Source organism: Gracilinanus agilis, chromosome 1 (genome assembly GCF_016433145.1).
Source record: "Gracilinanus agilis isolate LMUSP501 chromosome 1, AgileGrace, whole genome shotgun sequence".
In the NCBI taxonomy this organism is placed as follows: domain Eukaryota; kingdom Metazoa; phylum Chordata; class Mammalia; order Didelphimorphia; family Didelphidae; genus Gracilinanus; species Gracilinanus agilis.
The window spans coordinates 739,481,818-739,507,203 of NC_058130.1; the positions used below are offsets into that span (position 1 = coordinate 739,481,818).

Sequence of the window (25,386 nt, forward strand, 5' to 3'; positions counted from 1 at the left end):
ATTTCTCTACCTTACTCTTCCCTCTATTTTGTAAATAAAGCTACTATAAAGTCTTTTTGACTTGAGATATATTAATTTTAGCAACCACATTTCTCTTATACTTAGTCCAACCTTAATTTTTAATCCTTACACAAGGTGAGGAAGACAGCATGTGAACCTTACTCTCATAAGAATTGGCTCAATGAAGAAAGCTATCTTACCCTACAGGAAAATAGGAGGGGAAGGAGGGATGGGACTTATAGAAAAGAAGGTAAATTGGGAGAGATGGAGGTCAGAAACTAAATAGGGATAAATAGAACAGAAAGGAATACAACAGTTCATCATAATTGTGCAAAAGTTTTTTATAAGTCTTAGAGATGACTCTCAAATACATAGAGAAATTAGTTGAATGCATAAGAATACAAAGCATTCCCCCACTGATAAATGGTGAAAGGATAAGAACTGATGGTTCTCAAAGTAATTAAAACTCTCTGTAGAGTCATGCAAAAACAATTCTAAATCACTATTAGAGAAATGCAAATTAAAACAACTCTGAGGTACCACCTCCCATACCTATCAGATTGGCTATTATGTCAGAAAAGAAAATAAGAAAATTTGTAGGAGGACATGGGACATGAAAGCACTGTTGGGGGAGTTATGAACTGGTTTAATCATTCAGGAGAACAATTTTGATCTATGCCCAGAAGATTCTAAAACTGTATATAACGTTTGATCCAATTATACCATTACTAGGTTTGTACCCCAAAGAGATTAAAAAAAGGGTGGGGGGGAAGGATCTATAGGTACAAAAATATTTAAAGCAGCTCTTTTTAGTTAAGTAAAGATTTGGAAAGTGAGGGGATACACATCAATTGGGGAATGGCTGAGTAAATTATAGTATGTGATTGTCATGGAACACTGTTATGTTGTAAGAAATGACAAGCAAGAGGAACTTAGAAAAATCTGGAAGGAATTGCATGAACTCAAACAGAGTGAAATAAGCAGAGCCAGGAGAACATTGTACAGACAAGAATACTTTACAATGAACAACCGTGAATAACAGCTTTTCTCAGCAATTTGATGATCCAAAACAATCCCAAAGATCATTATAAAAATCTACTTCCAGAGAAAAAGAAATGAGTCTCAATCCAGAACAAGTAAACTTTTTTCACTTTCTTAATTTTTTTTCTATTTGACCTTCCTTCCACAAAAGAATTACTATGGAAAAATGTTTTACATGATTGCACATGTAAAATCTATATGAATTGTTTACCTTCTATAGGGAGGATGTGGGGGGAGGAGAAAAATAAGACCTAATAGTCTTTGAAAAATGCTGGAAACTGTTTTTATGTGTAATTGGGGGGGATTGAATTAAATTGATTACTGACTGATTTTCTCTTCTCTCTAGGTTTTTGGGACACAACTCTCTCCTAGTTTTCCTCCAATTCTCTGACTGCTCCTTTCTATCTCCTTTGCTGGATCTTCCTCTAGATCACATCCTCTAACCTAGGAGTCCTTGAGGGTTTTTGCCCTCAAAAATAGGAAGGAGTTTGGTATTCAATTCTGTAGCTCTGCAATCAATCCCTGGGAAGGTGGCTGAAGGAGGGGTTTAAGTCAGCAGCATGATGTTAAGCTTAGAAATTATGAGCTCATCCTGGGAGGGGCTTCTTCCTTCATGGAGTTGAATAACAGAGGCAAAATAGAGCAAACTATTCCACAATTATACAGAATAAATTACTCACAATATACTCAGTATATATCATTTGTGCAGTTGTTTACTTGCCATCTCCTCCATTTAGATACTGAGCTTCTTTGAGAGGAGACACGCTCTTTGTGTGGTGGCAAAGAATTGGAAACTAAAGGGATGCCCCTCAACTGGAGAATGGCTGAACAAACTGGGGTATATGATGGTGATTTAATACTATTGTGCTATAAGGAATGGTGAACAGGACTATTTCAGAAAGATCTATGTGAATGTAGAGTGTCTACTGATGTGGAGTTCACTGAAGTAGAGTGAAATAAGCAGAAGCAGGAGAATATTCTACACAGTAACTGCAATATTGTGGAACGATTGATCGAATGTGATAGACTTTGCTACTAACAGCAATACAATGATCCAGAACAATTCTGAGGGACCTATGAAAAAGAATTCTATCTACCTTCAGAGAAAGAACTGTTGGAATAGAAATGCAGAAGAAAACATATGATTTATTACTAGTTTAAGAGGGTGTATATTATGGTTTCATAAGACTATTCACTTACAAAAATGAATAATATGGAAATGTTTTGCATGATATGTGTATAAGCCAGGAAATTAATAAATAATAATTTTTTTTGATGCTCACTGATTAACTTAGAGAACAATAAGGCTGCTTTTTGTTTCCATTCACTCATCTCTCTTAATACCCAGAACAGTGGAGGGCTAAATTAATGTTTGTAGAAACCAATATGAGAAGAGTGGCCTCAAGGCCATCAATTGCTAAGAATGGAAAATACTCGGTGTATGTCCTACTGAACCAATGAAAAATAAGCTTCACATATCAAAACACAGTTCATGGGGGCAGCTGGGTAGCTCAGTGGAGTGAGAGTCAGGCCTAGAGACAGGAGGTCCTAGGTTCAAACCCGGCCTCAGCCACTTCCCAGCTGTGTGACCCTGGGCAAGTCACTTGACCCCCATTGCCCACCCTTACCAATCTTCCACCTATGAGACAATAAACCGAAGTACAAGGGTTTAAAAAAAAAAAAGTTAAAAAAAAAAAAAACAAAACACAGTTCATGGTCAGGTCCACAAATAAATAATGTCACAACTAATTATTAAATTTAAAGGTTTACTTACATCTTCAGGAGTTTGTAAATATTTATTTCTAGGATTTTTTATAACATCAGGGTGTGAAGAAAGTACATTGACCACATCTGCATTCCCAAATTTGCAAGCAAAATGCAAAGGAGTATCATTTCCCTAAAATAAAGGCAAAGACACACTTAAGCTTTTTTACTTATATATTCACTACCTCACAGAGTTGCTGTGAGAATAAATATAATAAAATGCCATAAAATATATGTGCCTTCCATGGTAACTTACACAGAGTACTCAATGAATATCAGTTACCTAACTGATAAACCAAAGTACTGTATGAATTCAGGAAACAAAGTTTATTGAGGGATGATTGTAAAGATAGGATTTATTAGTCTAAAACTGCAAAGATTTCTGGCATGTAAGACTCTTTTCCTGCTAGTAATTCTGTCTGCATTTAAGAGATCAAACAATAATGAGAGAATGAATAGTGGTTATCTAGCACTTTACCAGAAAACTCCAGAGTAGAACACTTTTATTTTATATTACTCAAAAGCAAATATAAACCCTAATAACCAAACCTATGCTGACACTAACTAATATGAAGTCAAACTCTGTGGGGGAATAAGCTTTGGAATTACAAAGGACAAGTGACTGTTCAAGTTAAGAGGTTTTGTGAAGGAAGGTAATATTCCTATCACATTTAAAGATTTTTTTCATTGGGTTCATTTAAGTCTTATGAAGAAGAAAAAGTATTATGTCCTAAAATAGCAAAGTACATTTAGATTGGTCCTGTGATGTCATTATTATAATTACTGATGATGAAACCATCTACACTAATGTAGATTGGCACCTGTCCTACAATTTATAGTCTTAAGAGTTGTTTGGCATACTTAAAGAGATTAACAGAATCACAAAGCTAGTAGGTGTCTGAGGCAGGACTTGAACTTAAATCATCCTAACTCTGAGGCTATCCACTACACCCCACTGCCTTTTAAATAAATTCCTTCTAGCAAAAATATGTTTTTAACTGATATCTCACATCTCTCTAACATGGTGAACTCTAGCCTGCCATGTGTTATAAATTAAAAGCTCATCAAGATTGAGATATTAATTCCTCATTTTTTTTAAATATTAGCTTACAAAATAGAATGTTTTATATATAATGCTATTCACCCTGTGAAATGATCGCTTCCTTTCTGCTGCCTTCCCAAATCTTATCCCTCTTTCAAAGTTCCTCACTGATCCTTACATTTGACACCTTCTTCCCTGCAAAGGATCTCCCTGTCAAGTGGCCCTTATTCACTCCATAAATGTCAGTTATCAGAGATTGTGTCTTACTTTGTTCATCATAATCCTCACAGCGGGAGAATTGGAATAGGCCCACCATAAATATCTAACAATTGGTAACAGATACTCACTAAGTCAGTGGTTCCCAAACTTTTTTGGCCTACTGCTCCCTTTCCAGAAAAAATATTACTTAGCCCCCTGGAAATTATTTTTTTTAAATTTTAATAGCAATTAATAGGTGTAGCAATCCAGGTATCCATTAATCTTGATATTATTTTAAGAGTGCTAAAAAAAAATGACTCTTGTATTGTTATGATTGATTTCTGTAACCTTGAGTTAAATTGAACCTCAACCTTGCCAAATTCCTAGCCCTTCCCTAAGGCTACACTTTGGAAGACTGGTCAGTTATCTAGTCTCCTTGCCTTACCTTCAACAATCAATCAGCACTTGTATCAAGACCTTAGGCCACATGGATTCTTGATCTAGATGTTTACTTTACCTGTTATTTCAGGTTCCGACAGTTTGTATCACCTGATGATTACCTCATAATGTTAATGTATCAGACCACTTGGCTCTCCCCTTCCCCCCATATGGTTGTAACCCCAATAAAAGTAGCTATATGACAGTTGAGAAGGGAGAGCTCTGAACCATGGAGCTCTGAACCATCTAAGCTCTTGACCATCAGAGCTCTAAACCATCGAACCTCTTGACCACCAGAGCTTTACTCACTGTCTGTCTACCTTATCCCAAAACTTTCTATGTCTGCGTGTCTTTATTCTCGTCTTATGTTCTCTTTCCACTAGTTTTTAACCCACTACCCATTTTTACTCAGTCCTTGGTTCCCCTTTCTAAGTGTCCAATCCACTAGGAATCTTCGTGGAGCTGCTGGACGGCTTCAATAGGAAAGACAAATGCACCTGTGGCCATTACTGCCCCCCGCCCTGGATTGCTGCAGCACCCACCAGGGGGCGGTGGTGCCCACTTTGGTAATCACTGCACTGTTTTTCAATAGAAAATTATTCTACAAGAGATAACTGAAAAAAGGGACAAACTCACCGTTTTGTCAGGAGTGTTAAGATAAAGGTCAACAATATATCGAATACGATCCTGCAGCATGACATCATCATCATCAGGGTACATAAGCCGCATAAATTCAGGATTTTCCAAAGTGTCTAAAATCAACTGGCAGATACGAGCCTGATTCTCTTTGGTGGCCACGTGCATGACATTGTACCTACATCCTTCCTGAAACAAAATTACACATTATATGCCACCTTAAAACAATTTCCTTTCATTTCCTTGTAAATGCATCTGTTCTCATTACTAGTATAAGTGATAAGGGTTTATTTTTATATTTAAGATTTTAATGGTTTATTCAATGATGCCTAGGATGAAAACAGGCTCACCTGTACTACTGTTGGGTTGTCCCCAGAACCAATTAGATAGCGTGGGTTATTCCAAATAAGATCTGAAAACGCAGCTTCATCTCCCTTCTCCACAGCTTTTCGGAGTTTGGCAGTCAAGTCTTGTGTACGAGGACTTTTAAAACTGTTTGCTCGTTCTTTGTTCATTGATTCTGATTCAGGTGAGCATAAACCATCTGTCATCAAAAGGCAAAATTGAAAGTGTTCCAAAGTAGTCATTTTGTAGTTAATTTCCAATTTTTGGAGGAAATTCCATAAAAACTACTTAACAACTGAAAGCTATTTCCTCAGTTATCTGTGACATAAAATGTTTTCATATATACTTTCTCTGTCTTATGGCAGAGCCAATCTTTCAGATCAGTCCTCTCAGTTCCTCCTGCCTACTCCATGATGGACCCAACTCATAGCAGGAGATGACAAGTAGAAAAAAAAGGTCAGGTCAATAGGGTCTTAAATAGGTCTAGAAGGTTAAAATGGAAAGGGCTCTCCTTTTATGAAAAGGGCAGTCAGATTACTAGGGCATGGATAGTTCCTGATCTAGAGCTATAGAACCGAGCTTACCCTTCTGCTAGTCCTTAGGATTAGAAAGTACCCTGTTTTGCCCCAAAGAATATGACTGTTGACCAGGAAGGCTATTTATTGAGATACAGAAAATCATTACAATATACCAGGAAAGAGAACCCCAAATATTTCTGAGTACAATTCAGGATTTTAAAAAACAAAGAGTAAAGTTTTTATTTACCTCGATTAAAAAATGGTACTGTTTTCACTGGAGAGAGAGGAAAGCTAGTTTTGCTTGGGGATGGAAAATAATCACAGATTCCTTTAGCAAATTTCTCAGCATCTTCTCTGTTTGAAAAAGCTTTAAATCGAGACCCTTTGATCATTTTGACAGCTTGCAAAGCTTCCTTCTTGTCCTCATAAACATGAATCCTTTCTAGATATGAAAACACAAAATTTAACAATAAATACTACAATCCAACAACTTAATTCACCCCTTAGCATCCCTCTGTTTTTAATAAAGTTCATTTTAAAATTAGGGTTCCAGTTTTCCTCTAAATTTCATTTTTTTTCTAGATAAGAAAAAAGGCCCATGATAAAATACCAACAGGGAAAAAAAAAGTTTTGTGAGATCTTTGGTAGGAAATGTAACATCTCTAGGTCTCACTCCTTTTTGGTAAAATGAAAAGAATGGATAAAATAGTCTCTAAGATTCCCATTAGCTCTAAGGTAATGATCCCATGAGATTCAATGTTGTGATTCTTCAAGCCTACTTATGAATCCATTGCCTTGATTCTCAGAAGATCCTTAGAAGCATAAGATAATGGCATATTTGACTTCATCACAGACTTAGAAAAGGCTCTGCTATATGTTATGGTATTATTGGTACAGAAGACAGATTTTTTAGTTTGTTATACCTACACGGAATAGAGAAGATCTTTCAGATGATGATAGGATGATTTGGTCAAAGACAATAGTAGTAAGTATAAAAAAAAAGAGGTGAATCTGAAGATATTTTAAAGAAGGGATTTATTAATTCTAGATGGCTTCCCAATAAGATTAAGGGTGAAGCAAGGAAGTCCATTATTACCACTATTATTCAATACTGTACTAGAAATGCTAGCTATAGCAGTAAGAGTAGAAGGAATTAAAAGGAATTAGAATAGGCAATGAAGAAATAAAATTATCATTCTTTCTAGATGATAAGATACACTTACAGAATCCTAAAGATTCAATAAAAAAGTTTAATAATATTAACAAAGTTGCAGGATATAAAATAATTTCAAATAAATCATCACTTTTTTAGTCTGAACTTGAGAAAACTTGTAGGTTCATGAGCAGAGGAATGACATGAAGACAGAAGTTTATTAGAAAGATTATACCCAAAAAAAAAAAAAAAAACAGCAAAAAGAAATAGAACAAGAAATTCTATTTAAATAAATTGTAGATAACAGAAAATACTTGGTGTCTCCCTACCAAGACAAATTCAGGAATTATATGAATACAATTACAAAACACTTTCACAAAAATAAAGTCAGATCTAAACACCTGGAAAACTATTAATTGCTCTACTTATTCAGTGTCATATCAATCAAATTGCCCCAGAATTATTTTATAGAACTAGAAAAAATAATTTATCTGGAAGAATAAAAGGACAAGAATATCAAGGGAATCAATTTTTTTTATGTGAAAAAAGGTAGCTCTATGATAAAGGCTTTATTTCTTAAATATATAGAGAACTGAGTCAAATTTATAAGAATACAAATCATTCCTCCATTGATAAATGGTCAAAGGGAAGGAAGGATGAAGAATGAGAATTTGGCTGCCACTAAAAAAAGAACAACAACAAAACCCCACCAAAGGTTAAAACTTGTTTTTTCAGGTAATTTAGGGGGAAATATTTTAAAATATATAAAATAGATTTATAATGAATATGATTATTTATTAATACTACAGATATAGCTTAGTACTTAGTCCTAAAATTAAACCTGTTTCATGTTAAGAATGTACAATCTCATCATGCAATCCCATCTCTGATAAAACCAAGGTCTCTTATCCTACTACCTCAGTTCTTGGATTGTTTAAGATTACATAGATGTTAGTAAGTACTATGACACTTCCCTTCAAAGAGGTGAGAAGTGTGAAGGAAGAATCTAATCTATTCCTGAATCTTAAAGACATGGGATGGAGTAGAGTAGATAGAGTAGAGGCAGTAGAACTTGGGCTGTGGGATTTGAAAGATATTCAGAGGAGCAACTAGATGGCACTCTGGATAGAGTACCAGGCCGGGATTTGAGAGGACTTTGGTTCAAATATGACCTCAGACACTTTCTAGTTTTGTGACCCTGAAGAAGTCACAACCCCATTTATCTAGCCCTTGCCCTTCATTCTTTTTTTTTTTTTAAACCCTTACCTTCTGCCTTCTATCTTGGAGTCAAAGTGTCTGAGGTCATATTTGAACCCAGGACCTTCCATCTCTAGGCCTGGCTCTCAATCCACTGAGCTACCCAGATGCCCCCGCCCTTCATTTTTTTTTAAAACATTTATTAATATTTGTTTTTAACATGGTTACATGATTCATGCTCCTACTTTCCCCTTTACCCCCCCCCCCCGCACTCCCCCCTCCCACCCATGGCCACCCTTCATTTTTAAGAGTTGTCACAAGACAGAAAGTAATGGTTAAAGGGGGGCAGCTGGGTAGCTCAGTGGATTGAGAGCCAGGCCTAGAGACAGGAGGTCCTAGGTTCAAATCCAGCCTCAGACACTTCCCAGCTGTGTGACCCTGGGCAAGTCACTTGACCCCCATTGCCTACCCTTACCAATCTTCCACCTATAAGTCAATACACAGAAGTTAAGGGTTTAAAATTTAAAAACAAAAACAAAAACAAAAAAAACAACAGAAAGTAATGGTTAAAAAAATTTTTTTTAAGATGGATAGGATTAGAGAATAAACCCCAATCAGTAGGAACAATATGAATGAAAATAACAAAAGTAGAAATAAGTGAAATATATTTGGAGTTGAACTTCATGGGAACAGAGGGGAGAATATGGCCACATAGACAGAAATTAAGGAAGACTTTGAAAGCTAGATAAAGAAGTTTGAACTTGAGGAAAACTATTGTAGATTCATGAGCAGAGGAATAAGATGAAGACAGAAGTTTATTAGAAAGATTAGGTTTAAGGTTAGGTGGCAATGAGTATGGAAAGAAGAGGTAAATCCAAGTAGTGGAAAAAAGGAATTTACAGTCTATACCATTATGAAGATGAGTTTTCTCTAATAAAACATTGTGCATAATCCAGTAGTGGATGCATTAGATAATAGTATGAATTTAGCCACCCATCAATTTTTCAAAAAAGGCGTAGTGCAACTAATGTTCCCTCCAAGACTCTGCCAAAAAAGCCAACTTAAAAAATATATATTCCTTGTTTGTTGGCATGGACAATCAACAAGCAGTTAAGTATAGTAGGACTCCAATATCCAGAGGAAATACATTCCAAGAACTTCCCCAAAAGGAAAATGGGATATAAGCAAACACCTGCTGACCCCTACACACACAATACTCTCTCTCCCTCCCCGCCCCAACCTCTTATCTCCCCTTCCCTCCCAGCTCTGGCCATCAGCTTGATCCTTTGAGGCCTAACAAAAGAGACCATGCTGAAAAAAAAAAAGAAAAAAAAAAAAAAAGAGACTATGCTAGCCTTCCTGGGCTTCATAGGCAGACCTCCAGCACTGAAATGAAACCACAGATAAGAGGGCCCTTAACTAAGTAACAGGTATTGTGCTAGGTGCTAGGGATACAAAGAAAAAAATTCAACAGTTTCTGATCTCAAGGAGCTTATAAAACCCATCATTGTTATTTACTGTAAAATGTGTTATTTGTCCTCCAGGTTGGGGTGAGAAAAGTTTCATTTCTTTTCTTCCCCTAATCAGTTATGCCTTCCCACTTTTAATACCCCCTAAGAAAAACTACTTGACCCACCAAAACATGATCAAAAAAGGTCTAGGAATTGAGTGGAAGAAAGGAGCAGGTATGAAGATATTCTATTATACCTCTCTAACTTTTCCTCTATGTTCAAATCACTTCTTTTAGTCTGTTAAGAGAAGTATTTTGAACATGAGAGTAAGAGAGTTCACAAGTTCCCAGCTTTAGAGCTGATAGGGTCCTTTAAGGTCATTCAGGTCAAATCTATTTTACAGATGGAGCAATGAAGAACATAGTGGTTATATGATTTGTCCAAGAGGTCATATAGGAAGGTAGTCTTCTTTTCCCTGGTCCATGTTATATCATCATGGCAAATTTTTTCTTAACAGGGACAGCTGGGTAGCTAAGTGGATGGAGAGCTAGGCCTAGAGACAAGAGGATTTCAAAGTATTTCATAACGTAATCACATTATCTTGTCATAAATTATTAGTCTAATTCTGTGTCAAATTTTACTTCTACCAACATTAAATACTTATGATAAAAAAAGATTCTTGTACAATACTGAAAAGTCACCTAGCTTGCTGCCACCTCTTTTCATTCCATTATACAATATGATACTTCTAAGAAAACAAAAACAACCCAAGAGAAAATCACTCATCTGAAGATCCTACAAAAGAAAAATATTATTTTGGTTATTGAAACAGAAATACTTAAAAATTACCATTTCGTGTTAAGATGTCTTCATAAACTGGACATACTCCATAGTACAGAGGAGGATCTTTGGATGGCACTGAGATATCTTTCTGTGAATCAGTGTGGACCATTCCACTGACTGGTACAGAACAGGACTTATGAATTAAAGCATCCTCTTCTGGAGGATTCAAACCCATATTATATCCAAAATCTCTGTCTTCAGATAAACTGGTATGCTTCACTGGGTTTACAATAGTAGATTGTAAAGTCTGTTTTGTTCCTATTTGATTAACAGCAACATTTTCTGAAGCTTGATATGGAGGGGATAAAAAAACTCCCTCAATTCCTCCTTGTTGTTTCAGTAAAGCTTGAGCTAGTTTTTTTTCAAAAATGAATCTTGTTGTTGAAGTAATAGGCCCACACTTGAGTCCTGCTTTGATAATTTCTTCTCTAAGATCATCGGAATTCAAATCTTTCAATCTGGCCAAAATAATATCCATTGATAGTTTACCTAGAAACAAAATGACAAAAAATACACAAGATGAAAATACAACTTTTTTGTCTGCTGATTGTAATGTTTTATCATTTTAAAATGTTATTAATTTATATTTGCTACCTGATATAAGTAGCAATTAGTAAATCTGTTATGGTTCCTTTTATCTATTATCAAGACAAGTTATAGCTTTAAAATATCTTACGTGTTAGTACATGAAAGTGTTGGTTCAAATTTTAGCTATATAAAATTTAAGCTAAGTTCAGTTTCATTTGCTGAAAATCATTTATTCAATGATCTGCCCACTATGTACAGGGCAGATTTATAGACTTCAAAGCTAGAAGGGACACTTAAGATCATCAAAATCTTACTCCATCATTTTATAGTTTAAAAAACAGAGACTCAAAGAGATTGTCACTGGCAATCTGAGATAAAAGCCACCTTATTCTCAGTTATGTAAAGATAACTGAAACTCTTTGCCACAAAATAAAACCACAAAAAATCACCAGAACTGTTTAATAGAAAAAAAGTTTTTCTCAGTTTATGGAAGAGTGTGACCTTCAATACAATATTTCTATTTCAAGATGAAAGGCAGTATGGCACAATGAATAGGATAGCCATAAGAGTCAGGGGGGCCTACAATTCAAGTTCTCTCTCTGATAACTACCAGCTGTATGACTGTGATCAAATCACTAAATTTTTCAATATCCTCAGGCAAATCTTTAAGGCTCTTAAGCTATAAATCAATCAACTAATCAATAAACATTTATTAAGTACTGCCATGTGTAGCAGTAAGAGAAATGCCACATGTACAGTTTATTTCAAAATTCCTGCCTTTTTAAGGAGCAATGGAAGGAGAAAATTTGGAACAAAAATGATTTTTTAAATGGATGTTAAAGTTTTTTTTTAAATAATAACAAATAAAAGACATGTCAATAAAAACTGAAGTTTCACTTAAATCAGCAAATTGGTAAAGATGACAACAGATGGGAGTAGTTAATGTTGGAACAATCTCAAGAAGATAAGCTTACTAATACATTATTGTGAATTGGTTCAATTATTCTGGAAAGCAATTTGGAATTATGCTTTAGAAAAAGAGATATATGTCTGTATCTTTTAACCCAGAGACCTCACTGTCCTCAAGGAGGTCTTGGAAAGAAAGGCTTTATACCAAATTATTTATAGCAGCATTTTTGAAAAAAAAAAAAAAACTGAAAACAAAAGCAGATGTTCACTGATTGGGAAACAGCTAGATAAACTGGTATATGAATATAACATTAATGCTCTGTAAGAAATTATAACTGAATACAAAGAAGTAGGGCAGCTGGGTGGTGTAATAGAGTTCTGTGACTTGTCAGAAAGACCTGAATTCATATGGCCTCAGACTCTTCCTAGCTCTGTGACTTTGGGCAAGTCGCTTAACTCAGCATCAATTTCCTCCTCTGTCAAATTAGCTGGAGAAGGAAATGGCAAACTACTCCAGGACCTTTGCTAAGAAAACCTCAAATGAGGTCACAAAATGAAATCAAACACAATTGAAATGACTGAAAATCAAAATATAGGAATGGATTCTTTACAAGCTTATCAATAAAAAGAAGAATGGACATTAAAAAAAGCAGAAATATAAAACTTGGACTATTTTTTACAAGAAGTTAAGACCATAAAGGAGAGAAGGATGAGATAATTCCTAAAAAGGAAAGAGGAGCCAAAGAAAGGCTTTTTTTTAGTACTCAAGACACCTATGTATGTTTGTATACAAATAGAAAAGGATTTCTGATATATGAAAAATATCACTGAAGAAACCACAATCAATTTAACTCTGTAATTGACCTTGGTAAGAGTAAATTGAATCCTACTTTGGCTCATTTATATTCCTGTAACTTAAAAAAAAAATTCCTCCTAGGTCACATACTCCAGTTACATTCTCTCCCCCATTAGAACACATATTCCTTGAGAACAGGGACCATCTTTGCTTTTAAGTATCTGCATCACCAGCATTGCACCCAACCCAGTGTTTGGCACATATTAAGGCTTAATAAATACTGTTTTTCATTCATTCAGAAAGTTCCTAAAAGGGTTAAGAGATCATGAGGATTAATCTTACCTAGGAATAGGAAAGCTCCCTTTGAAACTGAGAAGTTTGGAGTAATAGAGGAGAAAAGAAAATAACTACTACAGTCAAATTGGCTCATTTTATTTAAATTATCTCAGTGAAGGAGGAGATCAGTATATCTACTCTAAACAAACATGGGGTAGTTAGCTCCAGGAAAGGTTTGGAACAAGCAGCAGAAGGAAGAAACTTTCCAAGAAACTATGCACAAACAGTTTACAGCACTACTCTTTGCAGAGGCAAAGAACTGGAAATTGAGTGGATGCCAATCAACTGAGGAGTGCCTAAACAAGTTATATGAAAGTAATGGAATACCACTGAACTAAAAGAAATGATAAAGAGGAAAGTTTTAAAGAACACTGTGTGGGAAGACATATAAACTGATGGTGAAAGAAGTGAGCTGAGCAACTTCTACAATAGCATTAATACTATAAAGGCAAACAACTTGAAAGATAACTATTCAACCAGAGGAATCATGATGAAACATGCTACACATCTCATGACAGAGAAATGACTAGCTTAGAATACAGATTGAGAATTTAATTTTAAAAATACCAAGAAAGATGATAAGTTAAAGAGCATGGAGTTCCTTTAGATGAGGTCAAGACTTTAAGTGAATTAATAATTCAGGTGAATTAATACACTGAAAGAACTTAAGGTGATTATGATCTTAATGATCTTTTGAGAAGATACATGAGAAAAGGAGAAATTTCAGAAATCAAAAAAGAAAAGATTCTAGAAAATAAATAAATGAGGCTGATATTCAATCACAGCAAAATTGTAGAATAAATTACTGAAGAGACAATTTGTGGACACTTAAGACAAGGATAACTAAGAACTATACAAGTCTAACCAAGTAGCAGTTACAGTATATTAAAAATTTCAATTTTTAAAGATTTTTTTTTGTTTTTACATTACTTAAATATCTCTCTTTATTTCCCTTCCCCAAAGTCATCCCTTATAACAAAGATTCTTTAAAAAGAAAATTAAACCTTCAACAGTATTGGTCAACACATTAAAAAAAGATATCACATACAATATTTTAATAGGGTTACTTGACTAGCCTTTTACCCTGTTTTCAGGAAAATTCTACAATTGAGGATTGCTCTTCCAGCAAGGCATTTAACAAATTCACTTCTGACATCTATGTGGACAAAGTAAAATCATAATAATAGCTAACATTTACATAGTACCTACTAGGAGCCAGGAACTCTGCTAAGCTTTATAAATATCTCATTTGATTTCCACAACAACCCTGGGGGGGGGGGGGAGATGTTATTATTATCACCCATTTTACATATAAGGAAATCAAAGCAAATTAAAGACTTGTCCAATATCATACGGCTAATAAGTGCCTAAAGCTAAATTTGAATTCAGGTCTTTCCACCACCAGGTCCAAAATTCTATCTACTGTATGCCCATGGGAGAAATGTAGACAAGATGATAGCACATCCAGAGGGTTTCCTTTTTTTTAAACCCTTAACTTCTGTGTATTGGCTCCTAGGTGGAAGAGTGGTAAGGGTGGGCAATGGGGGTCAAGTGACCTGCCCAGGGTCACACAGCTGGGAAGTGTCTGAGGCCGGATTTGAACCTAGGACCTCCCGTCTCTAGGCCTGACTCTCAATCCACTGAGCTACCCAGCTGCCCCCATCCAGAGGGTTTCAAAGCTAGTTGAATAACTGTATGCAAATGGCATTGACTCTTACATGAACTCACTAGAAGGGACTCTAGAGGTCACCATCTTGTATAGAAAATCTGTAGTTAGCTAGTCAGGAGGTCCTGGATTCAAATCTCACCTCAAACATTTCCCAGCTGTGTGACCCTAGACAAGTCACTTAACCCCATTGCCTAGTTCTTGCCACTCTTATGCCTCAGAACCAATATTTAGTATGAAGTCTAAGACAGAAGGAAAGGGTTACAAAGAAAAATATCTATACCTAGAGCAAAAATCTACTCTTCACACATCTCCTATTTGGATCTAACCCAAGGTATAGGTTTCACTAGATACTGAAGTAATGAGTTACTCTCTATATTCTTTGTCTTATCTGTGCACATGCTATAGTTATTATTCTTGAATGCAGAGCCCTGTTTTGTTTTTTTGCCTTTCTATCTCCAGTGCCTAGGACAGTACCTGATACAATGGCCAATTAAACTGAAGCAAATAAGTAAATGCTGGGACTGAGACAGATGACTAAGAATTAATGTGAAGGGGTATACATTCTAGGTTATAATATCATTTGCATGCAAGTTATTGCCAGCCTCTTCTGATGAAGCTCTGTTCCACCTCTCATTCCTCCTGAATGAAATACCCTGAGTCCTCCACTAGAGTTCTCATTCTCAAGTTTAGACAGTAGAAGTCCACTAAGAGGGACCAAGAAAAAGGCCCTCGGCCCTGGACAGTTTCAACATTTTTGTAAGTGATGTAGATGAAGATACTGATGGTATACTTAAAATCTGCAATCACAAAGCTAGGACAAGAACAACTCCCAATTATATATCAGATGAAAGTTTGCAAAGCACCCCCCTTAAAAAGCCCTTTAATATAGGTAGATAATAAAAAAGATTATCTCCACCTGGTAGATAAGGAAAGTAATTCTTGAGAATTTCCATGCTTGGTCTTACAATGGCAACACAGCCAAAAAATGTGTCTAGGGCCGAGTCAAACCAGTCAGTCACTTTACAAATCACTTGTTAGCACTGATGTTAAGAGAACAGAACAATGGGTCAAACTGAAGAGAATTTAAGAGAAAGAAATGTAAAGGTTTTCACTTGGACTCAAAAATATCAAAATCCCAAGGACAAGATGAGGGGAGTTTGAGAGGACTGGAGGACTGCAAGCTCATTACAAAATTATAGTATAGAATATAACAGCCAAAAAAAACCTCCTATGATTTTAGCTATAATAAGAGAAGCATTAAGTTTAGAACACCAGAAGTGTCAGTCCCATAGTGCTCTACTCAGCTGGACTTTATTGGTCATATTTGACAGCACTGTGCTATATTTTAAGGACCAGTTGCAGGACACCTAGAATCATGTGATCAGAAAGATGAGAGATTCAAGACCATGCCAAAGGAAGCACAGTTGAAAGATTTGGACATTGTGAGGTCTGAGAAGAAAATAACGGTTAATGATAATGGGCTATCATTCAGAAGATGAAATTAAATTTGTTGTGCTTAGCCTCATCAGGCAGAACTAGGAGTATAGGGAAGTATCAGTTAAAGAGATACAAATTTTAGACTAAGAGGAAAAATTTCCTGACAATTAGAACTTGGGAGGGGAAAAAGAATGGGCTGACTCTGACAATAACTGGACTCATCCTCACTAAAGGTCTTTTAAGAACACATGTTGAAGCTGCAAAGAGGAAACTTGGTTGGGTACATACTTTTAAGGGGATGCAAATGAGGGTAAAATATAAATTATAAGAGTAATGGGACAGAAGAGTATTCATCATAACTAAATAGAAAATAGCATACCAGTTGTAGTAATTTTCAAGCAAAGGCAGTTCTAAGCCTTTCTCCATACGTGCCCTGACAACTTCCTAGGAGGGCCACTGCTCTGAGCAGTTATCAAAATGGGAGTTAGAACATTCCATCCTCCTGAATGGCAAGGCTGTTCTATACCAGTAATTTCATTTCATACTCAAATAATTTGCCAACTCCTGTCAATTCCACTTCCTAATATGTTGAGAACACATCTCTTCATTATCATATAGCTAGACTATTACCATTTTTGTGCAGACAATTCTGAGATCTTACCTAGATCCTTATCCTTGTGGACCTCTTCCTGTCTCCAGCTGCCTATTGGGCATCTCAAACTAAATGTCTTGAAGATGTCTTAAAATCAGCAAGTTCAAAACTGAATTAATTATCTTCTCTGTCCTGAATCCTCGTTTTCAAACTTGCCTTATGTCTTGTCAAGGAAATCACCCTCCTGGATGTGACAAAATTGGGACACTAATGCATTGCTGGTGGAGTTGTGAATTAATCCAACCATTCTGAAAGGAAATTTGGAGTTATGCCTGAAGAGCTTTAAAAGAATGCATGCCCTTTGATCCAGCAATACCACTACTAGGTTTGTACCCCAAAGAGATGATAAAAAAGGGTTGTACAAAAATATCCATAGCTGCACTCTGTATGGTGGCAAAAAATTGGAAAATGAGGGGGTGTCCCTCAACTGGGGAATGGCTGAACAAATTGTGTTATGTGATGGTGATGGAATACAACTATGCTATAAGGAATGATAAATTGGAGGATTTCTACATGAACTGGAAGAACCTCCATGAACTGATGCAGAGTGAAATGAGCAGAACCAAGAGAACATTATACAGAAAGTGAAACACTGTGGAATGATTCAACGTAAAGGACTTTACTACCAATAGCAATGCAATGATCCAGGACAATCCCAAGGGATTTGTGAGAAAGAATGCTATCCACTTCGAAGGAAAGAAACTGTGGGACTAGGAACACAGAAGAAAAACATATCACATCGCTTGTTAATATGGATATATGATTTGGGGTTTTGGTTTTAAAAGATTGGTCTATTACAAAAAATGAATAATATGGAAATAGGTATCAAAGGATAACATTTGTATAATCCAGTGGAATTGCCTGGAAGAGGGGAGGGAAAGAAAATGAAACATGGAAACATGGAAAAAATATTTTTTAAAAAACAGTAATTAAAAAAAAAAGAAATCACCTTCCTAGTCACCCAAACTTGCATTCTAGGGATCATTTTCTCAACTCTTGCAGTCTGGCACTCCTATATCCAAGCCTCCTCTCCTTTTGCCATTGCCACCCTCTTTCCTGGAACATCGGGCTGACTAGCTCACTCTAACCCCTACTCAACAAACTCCAGCAGTTCTCTATTAGTTGCAGGATTAAATATGAAAATCCTGTTTGAATTTTAAAGGCCTTCCCAATCTGGCCCCTCCCCATTATTCCCATACTTTACTCCTCTGCATACTCTATAAGGGGACTCTTGCTGTTCCTCTAACAAGACACTCCCTCTACTAACTGCATTTTCACTGAGAATTCTCTTCCTCACCTCAGCATCCTGGTTTCCTTTTATAAGGAGCCTTTTCCAATCTACCTTAATGTTAAGAGCCTTTCCTCTGAGTTTATCTCCAATTTGCCTTGTATTGATCTTGTTTGTACATAATTGTTTGCATGGTGTCTCCCCTATTATATAACTGTAAGCTTCTTGAGGGTAAGGTTGGTTTTTGTCTTTTTTTTTTTTTTTAAACAAATTCAGTGCTTAGCACAGTGCCTGACACATATTAGATGCTTCATAAATGCTTGTTGATTCAACTTACAACAATCCCTAATAAGCTTCCTGCCTCTATTCATCCTTCATCATGCTCCCAGACTAACATTTCAGCTCTATCTCATTTTGTACTGTGCTCTTACAAAAAAAGATGTGCCATGGCTATTTTGGTGTATAAGGGCCCTTCTTTTCAATGGCCTTCCTGGAGTATTAAGGCTAATAATGGAATTTCTGGGTCAAAGGGTATAGACATTTTGTTACTATTTGAAATGGCTTTTGGTTTTATATATGTCAATTAATTGTTAATATATCTTGGATACCAAACCCTTATCAGAGAAATTTGATATGAGATTCAACCACTCTTCTTAACTAGGTATATTATTTTTGTTTGTGAAAATTGGTTATTTTCAACACAAACTGTGGTCCAGGCAAAATAGACCACTCCAAGGTCACAGAGGTACACAGATAAATATGCTTCTACACACCTAGCACAAGGCTTTACACATAATAGGCACCTGACAAATGTTTGCTAAAGAATGAATAAATGTATGTTAGGAAAGCCAGCAGTTAAGATCTTGTTAGAATAGGACCCAGAAAGTCAAACCAGGGGCCACCTGCTGTGGTAAAAAATATTCAAGTTCTTCAAATTGCTTACCATCTCGGGAAGGGAAGAGGGAAGGGAGAAAGACAATTTGGATCTTAAAATTTTGGAAGTCTTATGTTGAAAATTGCTATTACATGTAATTAGGAAAATATTTTAAATCTATCTATATATCTGAGATCATGGGTGACTTTTTTCCTCTTCCCATTTTTATTTTTTTCTTAAATATTGCTTGTTACAAGGGATGGCTCAGAGGGAGAAAAGGATACAAGGAGAAATTCTGGTAATGTAAAAAACAAAAGATAACACTTTTTAAAAGTTACAGCAAATTTGGAGTCAAATGAACAGAGTTCAAGTCACAGCTGTAGCACTTGGCATTTAGTACCTTCCCTCTCAGGGCCTTAATTGAACCAAATGATCTCAAACAAGATTCCTTCCATGTTTACACACTACAAACCAATATCCAGCAGCCTGCCATGGTAGCCAAAGTGGAGCCCAGAGAGAACTTAAAACACTTAACTAGCTGTATGACTAGGGACAAATCACACCCTATCTTTGAGCCTTCTCCTCAGCTGTAACAGGGGCAATAGCTATCGTTTGTAGCTCAAGGATAAGCTGGGAAGGCCTGTAAAGCCCCACAGTGTCCATCACCATCTTCATCTTCTTTAATGCCTCCCCCACTCCCCAATCCAAACTGGTGCCATATCCCTGACTCCACCAGCTCCACTGAATCACTTAGACTGCTTGGCAATAACCTCTTAATTAGAATTCAGGCTTTCAGACTTTCACTTCTCCAATCCATTCTACACAAAATGGCCAAGATTATCTTCCTAAAGTACAACCCTTTAACATGTCATTACCCAGTTCAAGAACCTGCCTCTAGGATAAACTGCTTTTAAAGCCCTTCCTAGCTCATTTCCACACTCCTCTATTTCACATCGCTCATTTTGTGGACTTTCTATTTCCACTCAAACTGACCTGTTGGTTGTTCCCTAAACTTACCATCTCCTCACTCCCATTTCTTAAGCTTCATATGTGCCTGGAAGCTGGCCTTGTCACTCACTCACCTTGTCACTCTCAGCTTCCTGAATGGTGTAACCTTACCGTGGTACCTAACATAAAATCTGTTTACATGTTGTGTACCTCCAAAAGGTGGCAAGAAAAGGCAGCAAAGAATAGTGTGCAAAGCACTGGCTTTGGCATTTGAAGACTCAAATACTGGCTTTTCTTACTACTTATGGTGACTTTGGGCAGGTCATTGGCCTCTCTGGGTCTCAGTTTTCTCATCAGTAAAATAACAGTATAAGACTAAATGATTTCTTAAGTCCCTCCTAGCTCTAAAACTATGAACTTATCTCCAGAAGAGTCTTTTGTTTTTGTTTCCCCAAAACTCCTAATAGTGTCTTTGCTCAATTAATTTATGCATATATTAAATGTCTATTGGCACATCTGAATAGTATATAAATGTCAGCTCTGACTCAATCCAGACCACGGAGGCATGGTATTGAGGAAAGAACAATGGATGTGGAATTGTAAGACCTAGGTTCAAATACTACCACTTCTACTTAATACCTATGTGCCCTTCTCTCCAAACCTATTTCCTCATCTGTAAAAGAGAGTTCAGCTAAGTGTTTCCAAGTCTTTTAACTTCCAGCTCAAAATCTATGAACCCCCAGGGAGATTCTATTGGTGAAGAATTCTCTCTATGGATAAAGATCAATTGTTCTGCAATTCATCTCAGAGAGCTGCCTGGGGGCACTGAGGTTAGAAGACTCATCCAGGATCACACAGCCAATATAGAATTGGGACAACTGGGTAGCACAGTGCCAGACCTGGAGCTGGGAGGACCTGGGTTCAAATATGACCTCAGACATTTTCTAGCTGGGTGATCCTGGGCAACCCAAATTGCCTAGCCTTTACCTCTCTTCTGCCTCAGAAGGGAAGGAAGAAATGAAGGGAAGGAGGGAGGAAGATGTTCCTGACTCAAAAGATCTGCATTATCTTCTTCATCTCCTCTCCCCCCTCTCCTCACCACACTAACACCAGGCCCTGATTCCACATTTCCCCCCCTCCCCTCCTTGCTGGAATATGCCAGGATGATAATAATAACAATAAATTTCTTTTTTTTCCAGATTTGTGATTTTATTGGTGGAGAGTAATTTTTGGAGAGGAAATTCCCTCTACCAGTGCAGATCAGCCACTTTTCGGCAACTTACAGACTTAAGAGTTGCCAGGGGCAAGACTTGAACCTGGGTGTTCCTGCCTCCCTTGGCCAGCTGTCTCTACAATAAAGAGGAAGATGATGAAGATAATATTAGCTAGCGTTTATATACTGCTTTAAGACTTACAAAGTGCTTTACATAGCTTATCTTATTTGATCCTCACAACATCCCTGGAAAATGGGTGCTATTATTATTTTTTTACAGACTTTTCCTTATTAGGCTCTTACCTTCTGCCTTAAAATCAATACTAAGTATATGCTCCAAATAAGAAAAGCACCGAGGGCTAGGCAATAGGGGTTAAGTGGCTTGCCCAGAGTCACACTGCCAGAAAGTGTCTAAGGGTCAGTTTTGAACCCAAGACTTTTTTTACAGATGAGAAACCTGTGATTGAGCTAAATTAAATGACTTACCTAGGGTCACACAACTAGAAAGAGAGTCCAGCATTCAAGCCCCCTGCGGGCCACCCCCACAAAATGGAGATATTTTAGGGTAATGAGTACTGGTCTGGCTTTAGAGATCCAGGAAGCTCTGAGTAGAAGTTTCCCTCCCTGGGCACATGCTGGTGGGAGTTGTGACCCTGGGCACTCAAGATAACTCTCCAGTCTCCTAAGGGACAGTGAAGGTGCTCCCCCACGACGAGGGACTTCCTCTCCAGAAATTCCTCTAGATGAATGCTTATTACTATTATTATCATTATTATTATTATTATTATTATTATTACTACTACTACTACTACTGGTTTGCTGGCACATAGCTGGGAGGGGAGAGCAGGGTAGGCCGGGGAAGAGGGCGATCACGACAGGAGGCGGCAGGCCCCGGCTCCTCCTCCGTCTCACCTGAGTGGAGGTCAGTCACAGACAGGGCTGCGGGGTCGGGGTCCAGGCCGGGGTCGGGGCTGGGGTCCAGGTCAGGGCCGGGCTTGGGGCAGGGGCTGGAGTCAGGGAAAGGTTGGAAGCCCTGGACAGGGCCAAGGGAGAAGCTGTGGCTACCGCGGTAGGGCACCCGCGGCCACTGTTCCCGAAGGCGGACGAGGCAGCGGACCAACAGCACCAGCACCGAAGCGCCCAGCAGCTCCCAGACTAGCGTCTTCCACTCTCCGAAGCCCTCGCCCCACCACATCGCCGCACCAGCCGCGCCCCAGTCGGGCCGACGAGGACGATGACAACGGGGGCGTCGACGACGATGGCGACAACGATGACAACGCCTCCCGATCGGATTGTGGCTCCCGCTCGGGCTCCAGCCCGCCTCAGCAGCGCCGGGGTCCTACGGGGGCCCTCAGGAAGAAGGCGGCGCGCGCAACTCGACTGCTCCTAGTGTTGCCTGACCAGAAGGAAGAAGGTATCGAAGTCATCAGGGTCCTCGGAGCGCCCGCTGCCGCCGTCACGGAACGGGAAGACCGCAGGAGGACATCCAGTCAGACTTACACCAACGGGGACAGGCGAGAAAGCAGGAGGGGCCTGAAGCCGCAGGCGCGACGTCGGGCACCAGGAAACCAGTGCGCACGCGCGCCAGAGCCCCGCCTATCCACCGCGGGAGGACCGGGAAAAGCTTGTTATTTGAGATATCGCTCCTCCCCTCTGGATGGTAGGAGAAACCTCGGCCCCGCCCAACCCAATGGAGCTGGCCACAGTGACCCCACCCCAGTGGAGCCACCTCGGAGGATACTGTATCCCCAGTGAACGTACATCCGTATTCCCCATAGCCATCTTAGAGGAATTAGGGCTCTACAAATCTGGCCCCCTTCCGCTCCTAACACGTGTTTCTACATCCCACCCTGTCCGCACAGCTATCCTGCATCCCTGGATCCCGTCCTTCCAACCCCTCTCCCTGCTGCCTCTTCCACTAAGGCACTGTTTAGCGGCATCATTACTAACTTATCACGTTATTCGGCAGGGGCATGCTGGAGCCGGTTTTCACTGTGGGATATGGGGAAATTGGCAATCTCCAAAATCAGGGTTTGATTTAAATTTTTATTGGTTATCTAAATTTGGGAAAGGGATAGTGAAAATGTTTATAATATTAATGAACACATTGCTTACCATCTCCAAGTGAGTAGAGGGAAGGGAGAGAATTGGAATGTATGGATCTTACCTTTTTTTTTTTAATTTTTTTTTGGCCCACACCTGTTTTTATTTGGGAAAGAAGAAATTCTACCAATGAAGATCAGCCACATTTATGCAACTCAGTCTTAGTAAAAAAAGTTGCCTGACTGATTTTTCCCAGGCCTAACCTCTCTTAATTAAAGTGCTTTACCTCTCTTAATTATTTCCTATTTTTCCTGTATATAGCTTGCTTTATACATATAATTGCTTGCATGTTACTCTTTGCCATCAAAATATGAACTCTTTGAGGGTAGGGACTATATTTTACCTCTTTTTGCATTCTGAGCTCTTAGCATAGTGTCTGGCTAATGGGTAGTAGCTGCTTAATAAATATTTATTAATTTTGTTGATTAAATTCAGTGATCAATTAACCATACAATATCAGGATTGAACGGAATTTCAGGTGGTATGTAGTGTTTAGAATCATTGATTATAAATAGAAGAAACCTTAGAGATAGTCTGATCCAAGTTCCTCATTTTAGAGGAGAAAACTGAAGCCCATGACTTGCCTAAGGTCACACAGGTAGTATAAATTGCAGGGCTGAGATTTGATCTCCCATGAGACTCCAAATACAGAGCTCTTTGCACTGATTGAAATAGAAGGAATGCTGCCCTCTCTAATATATCTAAAACATATTCATCTCTTTATAGAAGCATGGTTGAGTATCAGATCAAAGACTCTACTATATATAGTCCTTCCTACAGGTGAAAAAACCTGAATCCAAATCTTGTCTGGATTATTTCCTGCTTTATGAATCAGAGGAAGTAATTTAACCTGCCTGAGACTCAGAATCTATAAAATGAAGATAATTAATAATGCCCACATTAATAACAATAGATTTATGAGGTCTAAAAGACCTAACATGTGTACAATGGAGATTCTATAAAATGAGGATAACTAATAATGCCTATATTCTTAATAATTAATACTTCCTAGATCTATGAGGCTTAAATGAGTTAATAAATGAGTTAATGGCTTTGTACATTTAAGTCTTTATAAATGTTAGCAGCTCATTATATTTCTAAAGAACTCTCATTCCACTGAGCATAAAGTCTGAAATATAATAGGCACTCTAGGGATGTTTGCTGACTCATTGATAATTATTTTTTTAACTCTTATCTTCCATCTTAGAATCAATACTATGTATTGGTTCTAAGGTAGATCAATAAGAGCAGTCAATGGGGGGTAAGTTATTTGCCCAGGATCACACAGCTAGAAAGGGTCCAAAACCAGATATGAACCCAGAATCTCCCATGTCCAGGCCTGGCTCTCTATCCATTGAGCAGCCTAGCTGCCCCTGACTCATTGATTATTGAGAAGTGTATCCTTAAATATAATTGAAATCTGAATTCTCTCAAATTCCCACCTATCTCTTGCCTTTCTGCTGATGTTCATCCCTGACACACTCTCTCTCCCAAGTCTGAGCTTTTGCACTGGCTGTGCTCTCCTCTCACACTTGCCTAGAAGAGACGGGAACAAACATTTATTAAGTGCCTACTATGTGCCAAGGGCAGCTAGCCCATTGCTGGCTCTGGAGTCAGAAACTCATCTTCCTGAGTTTAAATTTGGCCTCAGACATTACCTGTGTGATCCTGGGCAAGTCATTTCACCCCAACTGCCTAGCCTTTACCTGTCTTCTGCCTCAGAACCTGTTGATTCTAAGACAAAAGATAAGGGTTTTTTTTTTTTTTTTAAATACATAGTGGAGGAAGATATAGTTAGTGTAAGGATGAGATTTGTGCAAGGGGGATGGGACAAAAGGAGCAAGAAGAAGGCAGTTGGTGACAGTTATGGACAGTTGAGACCAGAGAGAATTCTGGGAGGTTCCCCAAAGAAGGAGGAGAGAGAAGACTTCCCAGCTCGGATCCAGTCCTGAGGGCTTCCTGAGGATCTTTCTTTGGAAATTGAAACTCTGATTCCCTGGTCAAAGCCATTCCATCGCATCTCTCCCATCAAGACTTCATCCATTAACCCGGCCTCAGCCACTTCCC

At 38.0% G+C, this 25,386-nt stretch overlaps 1 protein-coding gene across 1 annotated transcript in view; it reads right to left on the minus strand.

Annotated features, from left to right (window-relative positions):
- The window catches only part of ANKLE2 (ankyrin repeat and LEM domain containing 2), a 44,075-nt gene extending 21,607 nt beyond the window's left edge, over positions 1–22,468 (minus strand). The window contains exons 1-6 of the mRNA XM_044658714.1: positions 22,129–22,468; positions 10,633–11,115; positions 6,230–6,424; positions 5,470–5,663; positions 5,120–5,308; positions 2,816–2,938 (exon numbers count right to left, since the gene is read on the minus strand). Of these exons, the coding sequence (XP_044514649.1) occupies positions 2,816–2,938; positions 5,120–5,308; positions 5,470–5,663; positions 6,230–6,424; positions 10,633–11,115; positions 22,129–22,411 (1,467 nt within the window). The 5' untranslated portion in view covers positions 22,412–22,468. The remainder of the gene's footprint in view (positions 1–2,815; positions 2,939–5,119; positions 5,309–5,469; positions 5,664–6,229; positions 6,425–10,632; positions 11,116–22,128) is intronic.
- Positions 22,469–25,386: the final 2,918 nt, after the last annotated feature.